The sequence below is a fragment of the Stegostoma tigrinum genome, chromosome 11 (genome assembly GCF_030684315.1).
Source record: "Stegostoma tigrinum isolate sSteTig4 chromosome 11, sSteTig4.hap1, whole genome shotgun sequence".
NCBI lineage: Eukaryota > Metazoa > Chordata > Chondrichthyes > Orectolobiformes > Stegostomatidae > Stegostoma > Stegostoma tigrinum.
In genome coordinates, this window is record NC_081364.1 from 19,450,354 (window position 1) to 19,470,392 (window position 20,039).

Genomic DNA, 20,039 nt, shown 5'->3' on the forward strand with positions numbered 1-20,039 from the left:
CTGAATCAAAAAAAAACTTTTGGAAAGTTTGTACCAATCTATTGACCATCTCACTACCAGCTTCTAAAACCTAAGGATGAAGTCCATCAGAATTTGGGTACTTATCAGCCCGCAGCTCCAATAATTTATTAGTACGAAGCCTCTGCCCATTATGATTTTCTAAGTTCCTCCCTCCTTTCCATTTCCTGATTTATTGCTGGTTCTGGGATCTTACTTTAGCCCTCTACAATGGCAATCGATGCAAATGCCTATTCCATTCATTTGCTGTTTCCTTTATTTTCCGTTATTAATTCTAATTCCATTCTCACCTCCTTTGGACCAATGCTCAATTTGTCAACTCTTTCCTTTCTTAATTAAATATGGACATTTTTACTATCTATTTTAGTATTTATGCAAGATTTTCACATGTTCTAATTTTTCCCTTGTTAATTTTTTGGCCATTCTTTGCCTTTTAAAATATATTCCATCCAATCATACAAGTTTCCACGTATCTTTGCACAATGATATGCCTTTCCTTTTAAGTTGATGTTGTGTTTAATATTTCTATTTAATTGTGGACGGTGGGTCTATTCCTTGAAATTTATCTTACTTTTTCAAGAGTGAAACATAGCTAGTTAGTCAGCTTCAAGATTCTTAGCTGTGCAATCTAGCTTAAGTCTTTTTCATCCCTACTTCCTTTTAAAGTAGCTTGCTGACTGATTCTTTCCAACAGAGCGAGACAATCATTTACTTGCAATGCATGGGTGACTACAGGATTATTCTTTGACTGACATACACAGTATGTTAGTATTCAAACCCAGGCTAGTACACGAATATCTTAGCCCACTAGCTCACATAGACATATCGGTCTACAAGCAAATATAAGCAGGCATTTAACTCCTGTCCTTACGCACTCTTGAAACATGCCTCTTGTCCAGACTGTTGTTTTCTCCCATCATGTTCACAGTCTGAAATACTCACAGGAAATGACAATTCTCTTCGTTGTGTATTGATAACTTCCTCAATAACTTCCAGATATCCACTGAGTTTATCAATCATCTTTTAGCTGCTTTTCCGCCTTTTAAATAGTCAATCATGGGATGTGGGTATTGGTGGTCAGGCCAGCATTTTTGTCCATCTCTAATTGCCCAAAGAGCAGTTATTGGTCAACCACATTATTATGTGTCTGGAGTCACATACAGGCCATACCAGGAAATGGTGACAGATTTACTTAAACAAAGGGCATTAGGTTTTAATAGACATGGTTGCCATTAGGCCAGCTTGCTTTTCCAAATTTTTCATGAATTCAAACTCAGTCATCTGCTATGGTGCAATTCAAACCAATGTCTCGAGTCCTCCGCCTCCGCCACATCTGCTCCCACGATAAGACATTCCACTCCTGCACATCCCAGATGTCCAAGTTCTTCAAGGACCGCAACTTTCCCCCCACAGTGATCGAGAAAGCCCTTGACCGCGTCTCCCATATTTCCCGCAACACATCCCTCACACCCCGCCCCCATCACAACCGCCCAAAGAGGATCCACCTCGTTCTCACACACCACCCCACCAACCTCCGGATACAACGCATCATCCTCCGACACTTCCGCCATCTACAATCCGACCCCACCACCCAAGACATTTTTCCATCCCCACCCTTGTCTGCTTTCCGGAGAGACCACTCTCTCCATGACTCCCTTGTTCGCTCCACACTGCCCTCCAACCCCACCACACCCGGCACCTTCCTCTGCAACCGCAGGAAATGCTACATTTGCCCCCACACCTCCTCCCTCACCCCTATCCCAGGCCCCAAGATGACTTTCCACATTAAGCAGAGGTTCACCTGCACATCTGCCAATGTGGTATACTGCATCCACTGTACCCGGTGTGGCTTCCTCTACATTGGGGAAACCAAGTGGAGGTTTGGGGACCGCTTTGCAGAACACCTCCGCTCAGTTCGCAACAAACAACTGCACCTCCCAGCCGCAAACCATTTCCACTCCCCCTCCCATAAGTGCCACAATGATGCCACCCGAAGGTTGCAGGAACAGCAACTCATATTCCGCCTGGGAACCCTGCAGCCTAATGGTATCAATGTGGACTTCACCAGTTTCAAAATCTCCCCTTCCCCCACCGCATCCCTAAACCAGCCCAGTTCGTCCCCTCCCCCCACTGCACCACACAACCAGCCCAGCTCTTCCCCTCCACCCACTGCATCCCAAAACCAGACCAAACTGTCTCTGCCTCCCTAACCTGTTCTTCCTCTCACCCATCCCTTCCTCCCACCCCAAGCCACACCCCCATCTACCTACTAACCTCATCCCACCTCCTTGACCTGTCCGTCTTCCCTGGACTGACCTATCCCCTCCCTACCTCCCCACCTATGCTCTCCTCTCCACCTATCTTCTTTTCTCTCCATCTTCGGTCCGCCTCTGCCTCTCTCCCTATTTATTCCAGAACCCTCACCCCATCCTCCTCTCTGATGAAGGGTCTAGGCCCGAAACGTCAGCTTTTGTGCTGCTAAGATGCTGCTTGGCCTGCTGTGTTCATCCAGCCTCACATTTTATTGTCTCGAGATTTTAGCCTGAGTTCCAGATTGTTAGTCCAGTAACATTACCACTACACCACCACCTCCCTTTGGATATTTAAAAATACATGTTGCTAATGAAAGTTCAATACGTTCATAAATTATCAGCGGTCATGATAACAGTAGACCTTGGGGTAAGGTACACAACTCTTTAAAATTTACATCACAGGTAGACAGGGTGGTAAGAAGGCATTTAGTGTGGTTGCCTTCATTGCTCAGATCTTTTGAGGAAACAAGTTCAGACATCATGTTGACATTGTGCAGGACATAGGTGAGACTTCTACTGGAGTACTATGAGCAGTTCTGGGCACCCTGTTACAGGAAGGATGTTATTAAATTGAAGAATGTTCAGAAACAATTTACATAAGAACATAAAAACCAGGAGCAGGAGTAGGCCATCTGGCCCTTCAAGCCCACTCCACCATTGAATAAGACCATGGCTGATCTTTTCGTAGCCTCAGTTCCACCTACCCACCCTCTCACCATAACCTTCAAATCCTTTACTGTTCTATCTTAGCTTTAAGAACATTTCAACGAGGAAGCCCCAACTACTTCCTTAGGCGGTGAATTCCACAGATCCACAATCCTTTGAGTGAAAAAGTTTCTCCTCAATTCAGTCCTAAATCTGGTCCCCCTAATTTTGAGGCTAGGCACTCTGGTTCTAGTTTCACCCACCAGTGGAAACAACTTCTCTGCTTCTTATCTATATAATTTTATATGTTTCTACAAGACACCCCTTCATTCTTCTAAATTCCAGTTAATATAATCACAGTCTACTCAATCTGTCCTCAAAAGCCAACTCTGTCAACTCCGGAATCAACCTAGTGAATCTCCTCTGCACCCCCTCCAGTGCTGGTACATCCTTTCTCAAGTAAGGAAACCAAAACTAAACATAGTCCTCCAGGTGTGGCCTCACCAGCACCCCATACAGCTGCACCATAACCTCCCCACGTTTAAACTCAAACCCTCTAACAATGAAGGACAAAATTCCATTTGCCTTCTTCATTATCTGTTGTGCCTGAAAACCAACCTTCTGTGATTCATGTACAAGGACACCCAGGTCCCTCTGCATAGCAGCATGCTGCGATGTTTTACCATTCAAATCGTAGTCCTTTTTACTGTTATTCCTACCAAAATGATGATTTCTCATTTATCAACAATGTACTCTATATGCCAGCTCTTTGCCCGCTCACTTAAACTATCTATATCCATCTACAAAATTTCAGAGTTTTCTAAACACTTTGCACTTACCATTCATCTTAGTGTCATCCACAAACTTTGACACATTACATGTGGTCCCCAACTCTAAAACATCTATGTAAGTTGTAAACAATTGTAATCCCAACACTGGTCCCTGGGGCACACCACTAGTCACTCATTTCCAAAGAGAAAAGCACTCATTTATTCCCACTCTTTGCTTCCTGTTCATTCACCATTCCTCTATCCATGCTACTACACTGCCTGTAACACCAAGCTCCTTTATCTTATGCAGCAGCCTTTTTTGCAGCACCTTGTCAAATGCCTTTTGGAAATCCAGATATATCACATCTGCTGGGTCCCTGTTGTCTACCCCATTATCTTAACTTGTAACGTCTTCTAGAATTCCAGTATATTGTTAAGCCTGACCTGCCCTTCATGAACTCATACTGAGTCTGCCAATGGGACAATTTCTATATAGACATCTTGCTTTTTCTTATTTGATGATAGATTCAAGCTTTTTCCCCACTACAGAAGCTATGCTAATCAGCCCATAATGCTACACTTGTCCCCACACCTCCTCCCTCACCCCTATCCCAGGCCCCAAGATGACATTCCACATTAAGCAGAGGTTCACCTGCACATCTGCCAATGTGGTATACTGCATCCACTGTACCCGGTGTGGCTTCCTCTACATTGGGGAAACCAAGCGGAGGCTTGGGGACCACTTTGCAGAACACCTCCGCTCAGTTCACAACAAAGAACTGCACCTCCCAGTCGCAAACCATTTCCACTCCCCCTCCCATTCTCTAGATGACATGTCCATCATGGGCCTCCTGCAGTGCCACAATGATGCCACCCGAAGGTTGCAGGAACAGCAACTCATATTCCGCCTGGGAACCCTGCAGCCCAATGGTAGCAATGTGGACTTCACCAGTTTCAAAATCTCCCCTTCCCCTACCGCATCCCTAAACCAGCCCAGTTCGTCCCCTCCCCCCACTGCACCACACAACCAGCCCAGCTCTTCCCCCCCACCCACTGCATCCCAAAACCAGTCCAACCTGTCTCTGCCTCCCTAACCGGTTCTTCCTCTCACCCATCCCTTCCTCCCACCCCAAGCCGCACCCCCCACTACCTACTAACCTCATCCCACCTCCTTGACCTGTCCGTCTTCCCTGGACTGACCTATCCCCTCCCCACCTATACTCTCTCCACCTATCTTCTTTACTCTCCATCTTCGGTCCGCCTCCCCCTCTCTCCCTATTTATTCCAGTTCCCTCTCCCCATTCCCCTCTCTGATGAAGGGTCTAGGCCCGAAACGTCAGCTTTTGTGCTCCTGAGATGCTGCTTGGCCTGCTGTGTTCATCCAGCCTCACATTTTATTATCCTGGAATTCTCCAGCATCTGCAGTTCCCATTATCTCTCATATTTCCCCAACGTTTGTCTACCTTCTTTTTCTAAGCAGTGGTATCACATTTGCTGTTTTCCAATCTGCTGGAACTGCCCCACAGTCCAGAAAATTTTGGAAAATTACCACAAGAGTGTTTGCTATTTCTCCTGTTATCTCTTTTAGTACCCTGAGATGCATTCCATCAGTGCCTGGAAACTTGTCCACCTTTAGCTCCATTAGCTTGTCCAACACAACCTCTTTCATGATGATGATCGTCTTTAAGTCCTCACCTACCTTAGTCTCCTTGTCGTCAATTACTGGCATGTTACTCAAGTCCTCCATTATGAAGACCAACACAAAATACCTGTTCAATGCCTCAACTATTTCTTAATTTCCCATTATTAAATCCCCCTTCTCATCCTCTAAAGGACCAATATTTGCCAGTATGTTGCTGGAAATGGAGGGTTTAAGTCATAAAAATAGGCTGAATAGGTTTAGACCTTTTTCAGTAGAACATAGCAGGCTGAAGGTGGGTGACCTTATAGAGGTTCATAAAATCATGAGGAGCATCGATAAGGTGAATGACAAGATTCTTTTCCCTATTGTGGGGAAGTTCAAAACTAGGAGTCATATTTTTAAGGTGAGAGAGCATGAGGGGCAACTTTTTTTACACAGGTAATGATCTTTGTGTGGAATAAACTGCCTGAGGAAATGGTGGATGCAGGTACAGTTACAACAAAAATACATGAATAGTGAAGGTTTGGAGAGATGTGGGCCAAATATAGGCAGGAGGGACTAGTTTAGTTTGCGAATGTAGTTGATGTAGACTAGCTGGAATTAATGGTTTGTTTCCATGCTGTCTGATTCAATTATTCCATAACAGCAACATATCTACCTTGCTCAGCCTATAATCCTCCCTGCAAGTGGTACAGAGGTAGCTAGACTCTTGAATAACAATTGAGTCAATTTCTTTGGGGAAGGCGGAGTTGAATAAGGTTAGATCAGCCATGATGTTATTGAACTGTGGAGCAGGCTCAGTGTTGGAATGACCAATTCCAGTTCCTTATTTGTCTAGGCCCAAAACATCAGCTTTTCTGCTCCTAAAATGCTGCTTGGCCTGCTGTGTTCATCCACCTCTACACCTTGTTATCTCGGATTCTCCAGCATCTGCAGTTCCTATTATCTCCTTATTTGTATGCTTGACTATGTATAAACTATGTTGACCCTAACAAGATGCATGTCACTTCATTTATTTAGATTAAATGGTCTTTGTCATTCTGCAGTCTGTATTTCTTCACAAAATTAATTCTCTTTGTTTTGATTGTGACTTTTCTGTCTTAACACATTTTCAGATTCTGTTGTTATCTGCAAGCATACAAATAACATTCCCATCACCACCGTCAATGTCATTGATAAAGACAGAGAGTAGTAACAGACTCAGGTCTGTTGCAGGGGCCACCAATTGCAGCATAATTCCCAACTGAATTTGATTTATTAACTATTTTGGCTGTCAGATTTGAGCCAATTCATAAAACAGTACTTAAAATTCCTACTATCACCACCAGAATCTATTTTGTGAAGTAACCTATTGTGAAATTTCTTTAAAATTTTCTGAATGGAACAGATATAAAAGGTTTCCTGGATTCATCTTGTTTGTTAATCCAGTAACTTCCTCAAAAATATTGTTCACTGCTTCCACCTTACAGTCTGGAATTTAAGAATCATGTACTGATCTGATTTATAGGAAAGGAAATAATCATAATAGGATAAAGGTTGAAGCTGCTGTACAGTGCATTTTTGCAACAAAGACAGAAATGGCCAGAAAAACCTTTGTCTCAGATTTCCAGCATCTGCAGTTGTTTTATTTCAGTATTTTTTTTTGTGCTCTTAAGGATCTTCAGACATAGTTGTGAAAGCTTTTTTGTTGTTACGATATTGCATTCTCATTTCCAGGGATCTCTTGGCAACTCACATATTTACTTTTACTCGGTTGCATGTTATGCTTTCCCCTGTGAGATAAAAGCTATGTGTTGAATGTCTTCTTGGCTTTATTTTACTACAAAAATGAAACTGTATCCCTTTAAAGCCCAAAATCTGATCACCACTAGAGCCCAATTTCTATTTGGCACAACATAAGACTTACTATAGGATAATTATTTTAAATCTTGGCTCCCTGATATCAGAAAATGCAAATAGGTTTACCTGGCTTTTATTCAAGACTGTTTTGCAGTTGTAACAACATGTGAATTTGAATTATATGTAACAAGTTTTCAGTTCATGACAGAAGGGGCAATGACTTGAATGTTCTAAATCTTTGGCATCTTTTCTAGTTGACAGTGATCCTCATTTTATTGTTTCAATAAATGATCACAGTGATGCCATTTGTTTCAACATTGATGGAAAACCAGGGGCAATTCTAAATCTGGTCACAGATCCATCTACAGGTAGGTGTAAACTGTGTTGCAAGTAGTCTTAAGGAAAGAGAAAATAGCTACTTAACAGAAACATTTTGAGTTAACAGGTTATAGTGACATTAAAGCTGACTTTGTGGAATTCTATTGTTTGATGTGCCCTCATTCACAACTTAAAAATATCTGAAGCAAAACATTTAGTTTAGGAGAAAAGATGAGGAAATATTAGAACTTCTTATAGTTATCACCACACAAGATAACAACTTAGAAACTTAGATTTATGACAGTGTTTTTCCAATTTCACCATAAATGCCAGGCAGAATCAGGATCTGATCTGGTAGCCTTTTAAATTGAAAATTCTATTTCATGTTCCTAATGTTATGAAGGGCATGAGTATATTTTTGCTTCACACAAATCTTATGGATTATTTATTTGATCATTTATTTCTTCGTTATTTCCTCATGCTTTTATTTGTGGGAGCTCTAAAGAATCTTGCTCATTATTCACAATAATGATTATTTCAAATTATCAGTTGGCTTCATGAAAAAGTGATTTTTGAAATTTTAGTTTGTTGTTGTGACAATTAATTAGCCTCAATTAATATGTTTGAAATTTTCATGCAGATTTTGCAGTAAATGGAGAATTGATTGGAGAGAAGAAAATTGAAGTTAACAAGAAAATAAATACATACTTCGGAAAGTTTGGAATTGTGAGCAACAAAATGGATGTTAAAGTTGAAGTATCAACTAAAACAATTACAGTATTTCATGGAGAAGACAAGATCGTATTCCCCTGGTCAGCTACTGCATCTGTAACAAAAGAGAGGTACAGATGTGCAGTAACACAGTTTGTATTCCTGTAAATAGATGGTCGCGATATAAATTCAAATACAGCCAAGAAGCAAAATGTTCAATTAGTTTGATTCTTACAAAATACTTTGTAAAGTCAAGTAATTTATACAATGAATGTGCTTTCATGAACATAATTCTTTTTCAGTTTGTCTTTGCATTTTTCAACTTATATTAGTTATAGGCTGGCACTGTGGCACAATATTAAGCACACTGCCTCACAGCGCCAGGGACCAGGGTTTGATTCCAGCCTTGGGCAACTGTCTGAATAGAGTTTGTATGTTCTTCCTGTGTCTGTGTGAGTTTGCTCCAGTTTCCATCTACAGTCCAAAGATGTGCAAATCAGGTGAACTGGATATCCCCAATAATCCTGTGGTGCCCAGAGATGTGAAGGCTAGGTGCGTTAATTGTGGAAAATATGGAGTTACAGCAACAGGGTGGGTTGGTGCAGACTAAATGGGCCAAATGGCATCTATCTGCGCAATGTGGATGTTGTATGTGGTGAAAAGAGTTCGGCAAAAATACAAAAAATGACCAAAGTATCACCGTCACATAAATAAAATGGAGTAACAATATTGCTCCTATAGCAACCTTAAGTGAAGATTTATAAACAGTCAGTAACAGTAACCTGTGTAAGGTTAATCAGATCTATTATTAGGGAAGTCTGAACAATGTTTAGAAGATCAGACAAATTTAATGTAGTTTGATAAAATTCTGTTTCATGCATTTATTCGAGTTCTTGAGAATGTAACTGGAAAGGTAGATAAACGTGATATGTGGTATGCTTCATTTTCCAAAAGGTCACTGAGAAGGTACCGTTCAAGAGGCTAATATGCAAGATACCAGTGGATGGCATTGGGTTTAATGTATTAGCATAGATGGAGAATTAGTTAATAGAGGAAGCAGAGTATAGGGATAAATGGAACATTCTCCATTGAGCAGACTGTAATTTGTGGAATGCCACAAAGATCAGTCCTGAGTCCTATAGTGTGTACAACCCATATAAATGACTAGACAGATACTGTCTTTTAATATTCATTCATGGAATATGGTCATCACTGACTGGAATTTTAATTATTGTCCATTTCTAATTTCCCCTGAAAGGAAGTGCAAAATGTCTTCTTGATTCTCTTGTCATCCATGGAATTTGAGCACACTACTGTTAGGGAGTGAGTTCCAGGCTTGTGACTCAGTGACATAAAGAACAGAAATATAATTCCAAGTCAAGATGGTGTGTAGCTGGCACAAGGGCTATTTGTAGATAGTGGGAAGCTGGAAGAACACAGGAAGCCAGGCAGCATCTGGAGGAAAGGAGAAGTGAACATTTTGGGTATTATACCCAGATGTAGTTGGGCGTGAGCAGAGGTTAACCAAGATGATATGAGGGATGGCAGGATTACCCTATGAAGAAAAATTGATTCAGCTAGGCCTGTATTATACCCGAAATGTTGACTTCTCTTTTCTTCCAGGTATTGTCTGACTTGCTGTGTTCGTCCAGCCTCCTGTTTGCCTACCTTGTCTTTACGTGTGCTTGGTGCAGTTCCTGGCAAGCTCCTTTGCACTTCTCAATGAACTAGGGTTGATCATCAGCCTGATGGCAATGATAGACTGGCAGACATGCCAGGCCATGTCGTTACAGATTGTGTTAAAGTACAATTCTGCCGTTGCACATAGCCCACCCGTACCTCATGGATGCTCATTGATTTGTCAGATATGTTTGAATTCTATCCAGTTTAGCATACTGCTAGTTCCATCCCTCATAATAGAGGATATTATCAATGTGAAGACAGGACTTCATCTCCAGAAGACTGCACAGTGGTCACTCCACAGATGCATCCATGACAATTAGACTAATTAGTATGAGATGAAGTAAGTCTTTGTTCCTCTTGTTGGTTCAATCATCAGGTGTTGCAAACAAAATCTAGAAACTATGTCTTTTAAGACTTAGCCAGCTCTTTAACTGGTGCAACTGAGCATCTCTTGATAGTGGATATTGAAATCCCACCAAGAGCACATTCTGTGCTCTTGCCCTTTGTTTACAGAGAGGTTGGGGGTGTGGGGGTGGTGGTTATAAGGTAGTAATCCAGAAGAGGTTTCCTTTCAGGTGTCTCGTTTCCAACTGGAGGTGTCACTTGATTTCATGAGACTTCATGGAGACTGGTGTCAATGTTGAGGCCTCCCAGTGCAATCCCAGTTCCTCTTTGCACAGCTACCTAGAATACACCTCCTCCCACCCACCCTCCTGCAAAAATTCCATCCCCTATTCCCAATTCCTTCACCTCCGCCGCATCTGCTCCCAGGATGAGGCATTCCACTTCTGCACATCCCAGATGACCAAGTTCTTCAAGGACCGCAACTTTCCCCCCGCAGTGGTCAAGAACGCCCTTGACCGCATCTCCCGCATTTCCCGCAACACATCCCTCACACCTGCCCCCGCCACAACCACCCAAAGCGGATCCCCCTCGTTCTCACACACCACCCCACCAACTTCCAGATACAACGCATCATCCTCCGACACATCCGCCATCTACAATCCGACCCTACCACCCAAGACGTTTTTCCATCCCCACCCTTGTCTGCCTTCCAGAGAGACCACTCTCTCCATGACTCCCTTGTTCGCTCCACACTTCCCTCCAACCCCACCACACCCGGCACCTTCCCCTACAACCACAGGAAGTGCTACACTTGCCCCCACACCTCCTCCCTCACCCCTATCCCAGGCCCCAAGATGACTTTTCATATTAAGCAGAGGTTCACCTGCACATCCGCCAATGTGGTATGCTGTATCCATTGTACCTGGTGTGGCTTCCTCTACATTGGGGAAACCAAGCAGAGGCTTGGGGACCGCTTTGCAGAACACCTCTGCTCGATTCGCAATAAACAACTGCACCTCCCAGTCGCGAACCATTTTAACTCCCCCTCCCATTCTTCAGATGACATGTCCATCATGGGCCTCCTGCAGTGCCACAAGGATGCCACCCGAAGGTTGCAGGAACAGCAACTCATATTCCGCTTGGGAACCCTGCAGCCCAATGGTATCAATGTGGACTTCACCAGCTTCAAAATCTCCCCTTCCCCCACCGCATCCCACAACCAGCCCAGTTCGTCCCCTCCCCCCACGGCATCACACAACCAGCCCAGCTCATCCCCTCCCCCCACTGCATCCCAAAACCAGCCCAGCCTGTCTCTGCCTCCCTAACCTGTTCTTCCTCTCACCCATCCCTTCCTCCCATCTCAAGCCGCACCTCCATCTCCTACCTACTAACATCATCCCACCTCCTTGACCTGTCTGTCTTCCCTGGACTGACCTATCCCCTCCCTACCTCCCCACCTATACTCTCCTCTCCATCTATCTTCTTTTCTCTCCATCTTCGGTCCGCCTCCCCCTCTCTCCCTATTTATTCCAGAACCGTCTCCCCATCCCCCTCTCTGATGAAGGGTCTAGGTGCGAAACGTCAGCTTTTGTGCTCCTGAGATGCTGCTTGGCCTGCTGTGTTCATCCAGCTCCACACTTTGTTATCCCTTTTGAAATATATGTTTATAAAAATTCTAAGAACAAGAATGAAACCAGTATCCTTACCCACATTCAGTAGAGGGAGAAGAATGAGAAAGTTACACAGACCACTGTTTGAAGTGGGTCTTTATGGTTATATATAAAGATTATTAAAAATGCATTATTAGAATTGATAATTTAATAGTTTATATACATTCAATATTCAGTGCATTGAAGTTTAGATACTATATAATTTATTGTGTCTAATATTTCCATCCTAGTTTCTCAATTTCAATTACGAAAGAAAAGAATCTCACACTTACAATGGGAGATGATGCAACGTTCATTATCGTGCTGCATCGGGTCTGGAAAAATCACCCTCTGCACAGAGACTTTCTGGGATTTTATACACTTGATAGCCGCAGGTTCTCAAATATGACTCATGGATTACTTGGTATGTATTCACTTCATTAGCTGCTCAAAATTAAACACGCTACCACTGATGGCTGTGCCTTTAGTTGCCTGGCCCCGACCCTCTGGTATTTTCACCTTAAAGCTTTCTGACTTTTCTCCTAGATACTATCTTTTCTCTGTATAATTTGGCCCTAGCGTTACCAGATGGTGCTCTGTATCATCATTTGTTTCAGATATCCATGTGAAATAACTTTAGCACATTAAAATGCAATAAACTACTTTTTATTTACAAGTTATTGTCATGTAAAGACTACAGCTCTTGTACAATCTTTTCACAGATTCCTTTGCAACAAAAAGCAATTCTTTTCCAGTGCCATATTTAGCGATGCTTCTGCAGGATATATGTCCTAACAGCAGTAATTTCCAGACTTTACTAAAACTGTATTCAGTCTAATGTCTCTACATAGAGTCAAAAAATTAAATATTCACATCAACATTCACCCATTTGTGAAATACATAATGAAAAGAATAGTTTAGTTCCGTTGAGTTTACTTCAATTTTCAACCACATAAATATTCCCACTGCCATTTTTGGTCAATATTTATTCCAATGATTACTTAAGTGCAATTTTAACAAAATTAACAAACTCATATATTAATATTTTGCTAAATCATATTACCACTAAAGTTCTTGTATTATTCGCTGGAGAAAGTGACATTCTTGATTCAGTTACAAAGGTTACCAACAACCTTGAAATTAATTCATCTCTTATAAATCTTCACTGGTAAATAAAGTCATTTTCTCCGGCACTCACTATACTAATACTTCTTGTGACTTTGCAGTCAACCTGATTTGCCTTTATTTTGACACAGGCCAGTTTTACCATGAAGTAAGTGCTGAGATATATAATTTCCGCCCTGGTTTAGATGAAGGCAAACCTGATGCAACCATGATTGTAAAAGGTCACAAGCTCAGAGTAACAAGGTAATGTTTACTGTACTAAGATAATGTTAACACTTTCAATGTCTTCTACTTAACGGTTATAACTTGTTTGTAAATTTCTTATGCATTTTATTGATGATTTTAATTTTAGGGGTTACCAGAAAGATTACAGATTTGATCCAAAGCGAGGAACCAATATCCCATGCTGGTTTGTTCACTACAATGGCAAAGGATTTATTGATGGAAGCCCCACTGACTATGTTGTATCTTCTTTATTTGACTCCCTATATTCATAAGCTGAGAGCAGATGATGAGAGTTTATTCCTCGGATGACTTTATTGCACAATGACTTCATATATCAAATGCAAATATAGATTAAAAATCACATCCGTAAGCACTTCCTGTCTCTTCAATTATGTAACAATGTTTCTTTATAACGATTACTGCCTATATAAAATGACCAACTTAGGTTTGTGTGTTAAGAATGGTTGTCAGGTGAGCTCCTTTGCTGATCCACTGGGCCCCAGTCTCTGAAAATGTGCAGACATTGGGATTATTTTCAAGTTTCTACCCTGTGCACAGCAGCAGCTCAACTTTATGTTAAAACTCTGTTCCAAGATTACCATTCAGTGGGGAGAGCTGACAAGTTTGAGGAGGTGGAAGGGCCAACTAATACCCACAATGTGCAGTTTCACTGTGGCAAAATTGAAAGCATTGTTAAAGACTCTGGGGCATTAGACAGCAATGTCATGAAAGGAGGGTGAGGCTGATCATGTTAGATGGTTTTTCTTAAACAAGACAATTCATTGCGATAACAGTCTCCATGTCAGACTGATGCAATATCAAGCCTGTACCTGCAGATCATCGATAATGGGAACTGCAGATGCTGGAGAATCCGAGATAACGAAGTGTGGAGCTGGATGAACACAGCAGGCCAAGCAGCATCTTAGGAGCACAAAAGCTGACGTTTCGGGCCTAGACCCTTCATCAGAGAGGGGGATGGGGAGAGGCTTTGAAATAAATAGAAAGAGAGGGGGAGGCGCACCAAAGATGGATAGAGGAGAAGATAGATGGAGAGGAGAGTATAGGTGGGGAGGTAGAGGGGAGATAGGTCAGTCCGGGGAGGATGGACAGGTCAAGGGGGTGGGATGAGATTAGTAGGTAGGAAATGGAAGTGCAGCTTGAGGTGGGAGGAGGGGGTAGGTGAGAGGAAGGACAGATTAGGGAGGTGGGGACGAGCTGGGGCTGGTTTTTGGATGCAGTGGGGGAGGTGGAGATTTTGAAGCTTGTGAAATCCACATTGATACCATTGGGCTGCAGGGTTCCCAAGCGGAATATGAGTTGCTGTTCCTGTATCCTTCGGGTGGCATCATTATGGCACTGCAGGAGGCCCAGGATGGACATGTCGTCTAAGGAATGGGAGAGGGAGTTAAAATGGTTCGTGACTGGGAGGTGCAGTTGTTTATTGCAAACCGAGCATAGGTGTTCTGCAAAGCGGTCCCCAAGCCTCTGCTTGGTTTCCCCAACATGGAGGAAGCCACAACGGGTACAGTGGATGCAGTATACCACATTGTCGGATGTGCAGTGGACATCTGTCTGATGTGAAATCGATGTGGATTTCACAAGCTTCAAAATCTCCCCTCCCCCCACTGTATGCCAAAACCAGCCCAGCTCATCCCCGCCTCCCTAACCTGTTCTTCCTCTCACCTATCCCCTCCTTCCACCTCAAGCCGCACCTCCATTTCCTACCTACTAACCTTATCCCGGCTCCTTTACTTGTCCGTCCTCCCTGGACTGACCTATCCCTTCCCTACCTCCCCACCTATACGGTCCTCTACACCTATCTTCTCCTCTATCCATCTTTGGTCTGCCTCCCCCTCTCTCCCTATTTATTTCAGAATCCTCTCCCCATCTCCCTTTTCTGGTGAAGGGTCTAGGCCCAAAACATCAGCTTTTGTGCTCCTAAGATGCTGCTTGGCTTCCTGTGCTCATCCAGCTCCACACTTTGTTACCTGCAGATCGTTGCCAACTTTTTGATTTGATACATAAATGTCAGACTGACTGTTACTGTAAGTTTGCTTGGATTGTTTGCTGCACACTCGCCTCCTGTTATGAACACTGTGGGGTTTCTGTACTCTTGAAGATGTTGAACATCCAGAGAAATTGCCTAGTAACTAAATTAGTGATCTCAATTTCCTGCCTTTGTTGCCGCATGGTCTTTGACATCATATTTGGTCAGCAGATTTTTGTGAAGCTCCCTCAAACCCCACCTCAAATCTGTCTCCAAGGAACAAAGAAATTTCCACCAGTAAATTAAAAGCAGAAATACTGGTGTCAATTCTGTAATACTGTCCACAAATAGCTAAATGTTTTAAATCGAATGGCTAAAAATGGAATATAAGGTGTGTATCAACGCCAATGCAGTGAGAAGGCACTGAAAGAAAACTTCAAAAAAAGTGGTACACTGATTTCAACATAACAGCTATTTTGCTTGACATCAGAGGCAATGACATCCTTGCAGGCATTTGCACAGTTCCAGCACTGAATGCAAAAGGTAGTGGCCCAGTAATAAGTGACTTCAGTACTACTTATTATGATGAATGAACACTGGACCAAAAGAACACTGGGTTTGGATCACTGCATACGGTTTCATTGTGAACAATTGTGTGCAGCTCCAATATAGATATGAATTTGAAAAGAAGTGCATTTTTAAGAGTTATCCAGTAATTTAGCAACAAAAATAGTTCCAAAAGCATTTTTGATAGTAAGTCAAATTATTTGGCAATCTCCAGTGACAATACTGAATGTATTGTACCACCTGGAAGCAAATATATATATCTTCCAATATGTAAATTGCTCTGATAATATGAGTCTTTAATAACTAAACAATGAATTGTTCCAATAAAGTGCATAATCTAAAGACATGTTATACTCACCAAAGATATTCTTGCATATGTAGACAAATCAATTTTATTTCAAATTCAGAATGTCCTGTTGAGTTGTTGCTTTATCGCCTATCATTTCTGAATTAAATTTACAGAGCAAAATTCCTCAAACATCTCTTGTGATAAACGCATTTTCACTTTGCAATATACTTAGTTCTCCATCTTTTCCTTTGAATGTGATTTGATGCATTGGTTTCATCAAACATCAAATCATAGACAGAGGAGGTTATTCAGCCCATTCTGTTCCCAACAGTTGACAAGCAGCCATTCAGCCTAATCCCACTTACTGATGCTTGGACCTTGGCATTGTAAGTTTCAGCAATTCTAGTACAAAACCAGATACATTTTATATATTTTCAGTGTTCTGTCTCGGCTACCATATGGGACAGTCAATTCCAGATTCCTACCACCTTGTGAGTAGATAAAAATCTACTTGAAATTTGTTATTTAATTCATAATAATTAATTTATATGGTGATTTTGCAGCACTATTAAACTTCTGTTGATATTCATGTGCCGTCTCTTACTTTCCCAACCTTGGTTTATTCCCTCCTTTCCCATTCTATGCCTTTAATGTCTTCAATTTGCCTTGCTGTTTCTCTTTTATCAAAACCTTTTTTTTCTGTCATCATCCTGTTGCATTATGTACAGGTAACGAGCATGAGTTTTAGTGTAGTAACAAATTTTATTAATCATTAATTATTGGTCATTGTTTAATTTAAGCCTTGTATATTATTCTTTCTTAAATTATTATCAATAGTCCATAAGACATAGGAGCAGAAGTAGGCTATTTGCCCATCACATCTGTGCAGCCATTCGATGAGATCATGGCTGATCTGATAATCCTCAGATTCCCTGAGTGGTTAAATATCTGTCTACCTCATCCTCGATGAGACTTAAAAACCCAGCCCCGATAGCCATCTGTGGTAAAGAATTCCATAGACTTCCTACCCACAGAGAAGAAATTCCTGTTCATTTCTGTCCTAAATGGTCAATCCCTCATTTTGGGATTATGGCCTCTGGTCTTAGACAGTTCCACAGAGAGAAACAACCTTTCTGCAGCTATCCACTTAATTCCCATAAGAATCTAGTATGGTTCATTAAGGTTGCCTTTCATTCTTCTAAAATCTAATAAGTACAGGCACAACCCACTCAACCTTTACTCAGGAGACAGTCCATCAGATCAGTCTTGTGAACCTTATCTAGACTGCCTCCAATGTCAGTATATCTTTCCAAGACAGGTGGCCCAAAACTGTTCAGAGTATTCTAACTGCAGGCATATTAGTACCCTGGTTTTGAGTAAACCTCCCTACTTTTATACTCCATTTCCTTTGAATTAAAGGTTAACATTCCATTCGCATTCCCTTTTACCCACTGAACTTAGATGTTAACTGTTTGAGATTCAAGGACAAGGACTCCCAAATCTCTCTGATCTGTAATTTCCTGTAGTTTTTTTTCTCTCCATTTAAATAAGATTCAGCTTCTGTATTCTCCCTGCCAAAATGCATAGCCTCACATTTTCTCACGTTTATATTCCATCTGCCAAGTCTTTTGTCCACTCATTTAACCTGAATATATTTTCTGCAGACTCTGTGTCATCCTCATCACTTTCCTTCTCATGTATCTTTGAATCATTCACAACTTGGCTATTGTCCAGAGATAATGGGAACTGCAGATGCTGGAGAATTCCAAGATAATAAAATGTGAGGCTGGATGAACACAGCAGGCCAAGCAGCATCTCAGGAGCACTCACTTTCCTCATCCAAGTCTCATTCAAGACTAAATAAAAACTGAAAGAACTGTGGATGCTGTAAATCAGAAACAAATACAGAAATTGCTGGAAAAGCTCAGCAGTCTGGCAGCATCAGTGGGGAGAAGTCATAGTTAATATTTCAGGTTGAGTGACCCTTCCTATGAAGTTTTCTATCTGATTAAATGTGGAGATATATTCCATCCATGTCAGCATGGCAGTAAAGATCAGTAGGGTAGAGAAAAAAGCTATCAAACAGTATAGGGTCAGAAAACAACTATGTTTGCCCAATTCTCAATCTAAAAACAGTCAGATGTGCAGTTATCAAGCTGAATACAAGGACCATTTGAAATTGCAAAGCTTGGGATGACAGCCATTTTCTCCAGAGGTTGATACAGGCCTGTTCAGCTCGCAGTGTCAAATGCTTTTGTAAGATTCAGGAAACCGAAGTGTTTCTCTGAACTTCTTTTGAAGTTGATGTATAGATGAAGGTCATGTCTACCAAAGATCGATCTGCTATGAATCTATATCCATCCTATCCAATGGTGAGTGGAATCTTATCAGAATGATCCTGGCAAAGACTTCCCTGGTGGCATTGAGAAGTGAGATGTTCATAAGTTGTTGCAATCTCCTCAAATGCCTTTGTTCTTGTACAACATGTGTTGTTTGCATCACATATATCCTGTGGAGCAGCCTTCTCCACAGCAGAGAAGTTGCAGAGTGCTGATGGAGCTAAGGCAGCAGGTGGAATTTCCGTAATTGAGTAGCTCAGCTGGTATTTCATCTTTTTAAAATCGATTCCTTGTGGATTAGGAGGCAATGCTTTTACAAGCTGTATAAATTAAGTTTCTACATCAAGCTCATACCTGACAGTTAGCTGTAGAAAATTAACAAGCAAAGGCAGAGATATTTCACTTGACATATGTATAGCTCACTAACTGATTACAATCACAGGGCCATACAGCACAGAAGAATCCTTCAGCCCATCAAGTCAGCACGAACCTATTTACAATCCTACTTTCCAGCACTTGAATGTTATGGCATTTCAAGGGCCCATCCATGAATCTTTTAATGGAAGTGAGGTTTCTTGCCACCTTGCACAGCACTCCAGATTACCCACCAGCCTCTGGGTTAAATCACTTTTCTTCAAATCTCCTCTGAACCTCCTGCCCTAAAATTATACTCCTCAATACTGATACTTCAGCCTATACTGCTCTAAAGAAAACGTACCTTTCCAGCTTCTCTTTATAACTAAAATGCTCCATCCCGGCAACATCCTTGTGAATCTGTTCTGCAGCCCCTTCAGTGCAATCACATCCTTCCTGTAGTGTGACAACTAGAAATGCATAAAGTACAACAGCTGTGACCTAACCAAAGTTTTGTACAAATCCAACTTAACCTCCCAGCTCTTACATCTATGTTATGACTGATAAAGGCAAGCGTCCCTTCCTAAAGCATGCCTTCCTAAACATAGTGTTGTCATGGCTTGCTGCCTTCAATGATCTGTGAACAAGTACCCCAGGCTTCTTCTGTTCCTCTGAGTTTCCTAGTGTCCTGCCATTCATTGAGTATTCCCTTGTCTTGTTACTTCTTCCAAAGTGCATCACCTCACACTTTTCAGGATCAAATTCCATTTGCCACAGATCTGCACATCTGATCAACTCATCTATATCTGCGATAAGCTAAAAACTTCTTACTCACTATTAACCATCTAGCAATCTTCATGTCACTTGAAAACTTTCTATTCACCCCACATTCACATACTAATTATCCAATAAACATATCAGTACAAGATTGGGTAATTGCACTGAGGAGTAAGTGAATTTTTAGTCATAGTAATTCTTACCAAATCATGTATCTAAGGTTTTTAATGTTCTAGATGGCTATCAAGATATTGAAACTATCTTGAAATTATCAAGACAGATATGAATAACATGGTTAATTTTTTGTTGTGTGAACAAGTTGAGACTTGATACAAAGTATGCCATTCCTAAAGTAACACATCCATGTGTATAGCTAAAGCATTCAAAAATATGGAGACATACAGAAAATTAGATAAAGATCATTACAGTACCATAAACAAAACT

General features: G+C 41.5%; 1 protein-coding gene across 1 annotated transcript in view; it reads left to right on the forward strand.

Moving 5' to 3' along the window:
* The window catches only part of itih3a.1 (inter-alpha-trypsin inhibitor heavy chain 3a, tandem duplicate 1), a 69,938-nt gene extending 56,283 nt beyond the window's left edge, over positions 1–13,655 (forward strand). The window contains exons 19-23 of the mRNA XM_048547817.2: positions 7,481–7,594; positions 8,185–8,386; positions 12,184–12,356; positions 13,189–13,300; positions 13,410–13,655. Of these exons, the coding sequence (XP_048403774.1) occupies positions 7,481–7,594; positions 8,185–8,386; positions 12,184–12,356; positions 13,189–13,300; positions 13,410–13,554 (746 nt within the window). The 3' untranslated portion in view covers positions 13,555–13,655. The remainder of the gene's footprint in view (positions 1–7,480; positions 7,595–8,184; positions 8,387–12,183; positions 12,357–13,188; positions 13,301–13,409) is intronic.
* Positions 13,656–20,039: the final 6,384 nt, after the last annotated feature.